This window comes from Micropterus dolomieu, linkage group LG22 (genome assembly GCF_021292245.1).
Source record: "Micropterus dolomieu isolate WLL.071019.BEF.003 ecotype Adirondacks linkage group LG22, ASM2129224v1, whole genome shotgun sequence".
Classification (NCBI taxonomy): domain Eukaryota; kingdom Metazoa; phylum Chordata; class Actinopteri; order Centrarchiformes; family Centrarchidae; genus Micropterus; species Micropterus dolomieu.
Genome location: NC_060171.1, coordinates 18,286,414 through 18,290,826, shown reverse-complemented (window position 1 = coordinate 18,290,826; position 4,413 = coordinate 18,286,414). Strand labels below are relative to the sequence as shown.

The following is a 4,413-nucleotide window of genomic DNA, read 5'->3' as shown; positions in this document are numbered from 1 at the left end:
GGTGTGTCTGAGGAGGTATTTGCGCAAAATTTGGGTTCTCCTGCATCTGACAGGTGAGTGTGATATCAGAGCAGGTCCAAATAAGCTTTGCCCTTTGCACTCAAAGTCACAATTGATATGTGAAATATTTCATGTAAGATCTCCCTACTTCTACAGTCATGTGTATTTTGCGTGTCCAGCGTGCGTGGCAGGTATGACAGGGAGATGCAGTCTGTTCGGACGACACTATATCCACACCTTTGACGGGGTTTTATATGAGTTTCCTGGAGACTGCAGCTACCTACTGGCTGGAGACTGCAACCATCGCTCCTTCACACTGCTGGGTGAGTCACACTCAGTCTCAGACAATTCAACAAAGAATGAAAAACAGATCTGAATTCTAATAGCGTCTGATGCACATCGAGTGTAGCTCAGCGGCTTGTGCATAGCCACTGCCATGGGTCTGATTCTCACTGGGATGCATGTGCTGAAACAATGCATGCACCTCTACTGTAGGAGTACTGTGTATCAGACATCTGAAATAGCTTACTCATTTATGCTCCCTTTTGATTTTCTGAAGATTCAAAGATCATCATTTTAAAAATGCTTGTTTTTGTCAGTTAAAGATTTGACGTAGCAGTGAATGAGAGGTAAAATGCATGTTGTGTTCAATCTGCAGGTGATTTTGTCAATGGCAAAAGAACTGGAGTCACTCTGTTTCTGGGGGACGCCTTTGAGCTGCACCTGTCTGTAGACGGACGACTCTCACAAGGAGAAAAAAGGTTTTTGTAATATAAGTTTTTGTGCAAAAATAATCAAGTATGTGTGTATTAATATTGACTTATTGCAGAAAAGAATCACTCTAAACAGTGATTATATGGAGAAGCTTGATCTGTTTGTGTGTGTCCTTTTTTGTAGATTATCTCTGCCCTATGCATCTCACGCTGTTTTTGTGGGCTCAGACCTCGGCTTTTATAAACTCACGAGTGAAGAATTTGGTTTCACTGTTACTATTGATAATGCAGCCAACGTCGCCCTGACACTAACCAAACACCGCACCAACCACACATGTGGCCTCTGTGGCAACTTCAACTCTGTATCAGCTGATGAATATACAGCTCAAGAAGGTAATATCATTTGGGGGGGATGTGTAGCGACAAAAGTCAATAACAGTGTGGATATGTGAATGTTTGAAAGAGGAACTAGGGAGAGTTCATTATTCTTGGAATCTAGGAAATTATCACCAGCACTCAGCAACAGGAAGAGAAGCAGCTGAGTACAGGAAAAAGATAACAATGTAAAAGCAAGAGAAACAGTAGTGGTAGGATGAGATTAAGGAGAAATCTGTCAACTCGTTTGTGTGTGTGTGTGTGTTTTCAGGATTTCTAACAGAGGACAGTTATGACTTTGCAAATTCATGGGCAGTGAAGGGGGCAGATCAGTCATGTCGACGTGTCTCAAATCCCAACCTGTCTTGCAACGGCACAAAAGAGACTTCAGCTGTAAGAAGACACTTTACACACACACATTCACGTGTACACATAAATGTGTTCGGAACGTCTAACAATTTTATTACATTTTACAGTCGGCAAACAATCTATTCAGAGGTGTGACAATATAAAACCTTTTTTATTCAAAGAAGCAGAACGAATAAAGAGACACACATTAAGGCATGACGGGATCTGAACCTCTGACGTAGAAGCATTTAGCCTTCAACTGGTATTATTTTTTCACTGCAAAAAAAACTCTGCAAACCTTTAACTGCAGCACTGTCTCTCACTACATATAGTATTCTGTCTAGTGTATCGTAATTCTGACTTTGTAAGTTTTACCGACAATGCATGTTAAATCAAACGTAGGCAATAGCCAGAATGTTGGATTTAGAGTAGTATGTAAAAATGATCTGGTACTAACAAATAATTGTTGAAAATCTGCTAAATATCTAATCATTTTTACTAATAATATCAAGATTTTGCTTAACAAATTATAAAAGGTAGAGTTTGACCTACTATCAAAATCTCATGGGGTGCCCTGTGGGTTAAGGTGCCAACCGTGGACAACAACGGTTTGTGTCGGGGGACCTCTGTTGCATGTCTTTATCCATCTCTCTCTCCCCTCATGTCCTGTCTTCTCTCTACTTTGAGCTATCTAATAAAGGCATAAAACGCCCCCCAAAAATCCTCAGAATGTTTATGATTTTTGGACTTATTATCTTATAATTATGACTGTTCAAATGTATAACTTACTTACAATTCTACAATCTCACAACTTTGATTTAATATTAGAATTTTTTTTTCATTCCTAACAAATGGGCCTCCATATACAGTTATGAGGATAAGGGCTTTAATGCTTCAATGGGAAGAGACCTCGATCTCATTAAAAAGGAACAGCTGGGAAGCAAGCAGATCTGACAGGTGTGGGTGCAGTTCTGTAATGTGCATACTGCAGCCTTTGTGGGTGGGCTGATATACACAAAATCATCCAGTTTTAGCAAGAACATTTTGTACCACAGGAACACCCACGTACGAGCAATTAAAATTATGTTAGGGTGAAGCCCACGGTTGTCATCAGCATCTCCTTCACTAATCGCAAAGCTGATATATTTCCTGCATCTTGCCTCAACTGTCTATAGAGAAGGAAATGAATGCTCTTTCACTGTGTAACTGGGCTTCATGAAAAAAACCAAAACCAAAATCTGACTGAGTGAGACTATTAATTTAAGAGCTAAAGATATTTTCACTGATATATCATATGAATGTTTTATAATTTCAGCTGTCACTTACCATACTTTTATCTTTCTGCCTAACTTATTTTTTGGTCTTCACATCATTAAAATCCAGTTACCATCATGATGACACTAGTGCTATTATTGCTATAGGAAAATGTATTTTTTATGAGCTGACAAGACACGAAAGCTCACGGCAAGACAAGAATACTAATGTCTTCAGTCACCAACAAATGTGGTCTCTTTTAAGTTTGTTAACCTGTAACCACTAAAACAAAACAAAACTAATCTTATAATTAGTGACTATGATATAAATAACCATTTTCTTTTGCCAGAAATAATAGAATTACCCTTTGTTTAACTGTATTGACTTGAACTTAATCTGGCATGTTTTTGTAGATTTTGTCCAGCTGCAGCGTGTTGCAGACATCTAGTGTGTTTCTGCACTGTGCCCACCTGGTCTCTCCTGAGGCGTTCGTGTTGCTGTGTCAGGAGGAGGCGTGTCGCTGTGACAAGCAGGACGGGACTGAAGACTGTTACTGTCCAATCCTGCTGGAGTACGCTCGCACGTGCCATGCCCACGGGATACTTCTTCGTGGCTGGCTGGAGGAGAGCCAGTGCTGTAAGTTTGTCTTTCAGTAAAAAGGTAGTTGCAAGCTATGAAGTTACATTAATAATGTAAATATGTGTTCAGTCCCCAAGTGTCCAATTGGGATGCAGTACAGTGAATGCACCAAGTCCTGTTCTACAACCTGCCATAGTCTCAACATCCAGGAGGTCTGCAAAGAAGAGTGCATGGATGGCTGTACATGCCCTGGTAACCTCCCACTCACTACATCTCCCTCTCTTGTCACTCTGTTACTGAAACTGGTAACATGGTGTGTATTTGTTTTTCAGTGGGTAAGGTTTTAGACGGTAATCGCTGTGTGGAGGTATCTCAGTGTTCCTGTCTGCACATGGGACGACATTTCCCTCCAGGATCCACTATCTCTCAAGACTGCAACACCTGGTGAGAGAGCAACATGCGTGCAGAAACCTGCACTGATGCACTGATAGAGAAATACTGCTATGTAAGAACAACAACGCTTCTTCATCGAATTGTCTCTTTATTGCAGTGTGTGCCGTCACGGTTCCTGGGAGTGCACTAATGAAGGCTGCCCTGGTGAGAGAGATGTACAGTAGTAAAGGCACTGGCATACACATTCTACTGGTACAATAAAGTCCTGGGTTGCTCATTTCTGGCGTTATATGTCTGTGGTCTTTGTGTAGGTGAGTGCTTGGTGGTGGGCCAATCTCACTTCAAGACCTTTGACAACAAGTTCTTCACCTTCACTGGTCACTGTCAATATCTGCTGGCAAGAGACTGCACTGATAGTGGGTTTTCTGTCATTATTGAGAACGTGCAGGTAAAAAAAAATGTGTTTTGTGTTTGGTTCTTCACTTGTACAAATTTTATAAGTATAATTTTTCTCTCATTTTTTTGCCACAAGCTCTGCTTGTCATCTACAGTATTTTGGCTGTTGGTGTTGTGTTTCAGTGTGCAGATGATCAGGATGCTGTGTGCACACGCTCAGTGACGCTCAGCCTGCCCTCTCTGGAGGACATGACAGTGAAGCTGAAGCATGGAGGAGTTGTCTCTGTCAACAGCATGGACATCCAGACCCCAATGCATCATGGTATGCCACTTGGGCAGAATAGTGAATAAGGTC

General features: G+C 41.2%; 1 protein-coding gene across 1 annotated transcript in view; it reads left to right on the top strand.

Moving 5' to 3' along the window:
* vwf (von Willebrand factor) overlaps positions 1–4,413 on the top strand; it is a 29,624-nt gene that overhangs the window by 5,318 nt on the left and 19,893 nt on the right. The window contains exons 8-13 of the mRNA XM_046037478.1: positions 3,104–3,326; positions 3,399–3,521; positions 3,602–3,713; positions 3,820–3,866; positions 3,974–4,110; positions 4,242–4,380. Coding sequence (XP_045893434.1) covers positions 3,104–3,326; positions 3,399–3,521; positions 3,602–3,713; positions 3,820–3,866; positions 3,974–4,110; positions 4,242–4,380 — 781 coding nt within the window. The remainder of the gene's footprint in view (positions 1–3,103; positions 3,327–3,398; positions 3,522–3,601; positions 3,714–3,819; positions 3,867–3,973; positions 4,111–4,241; positions 4,381–4,413) is intronic.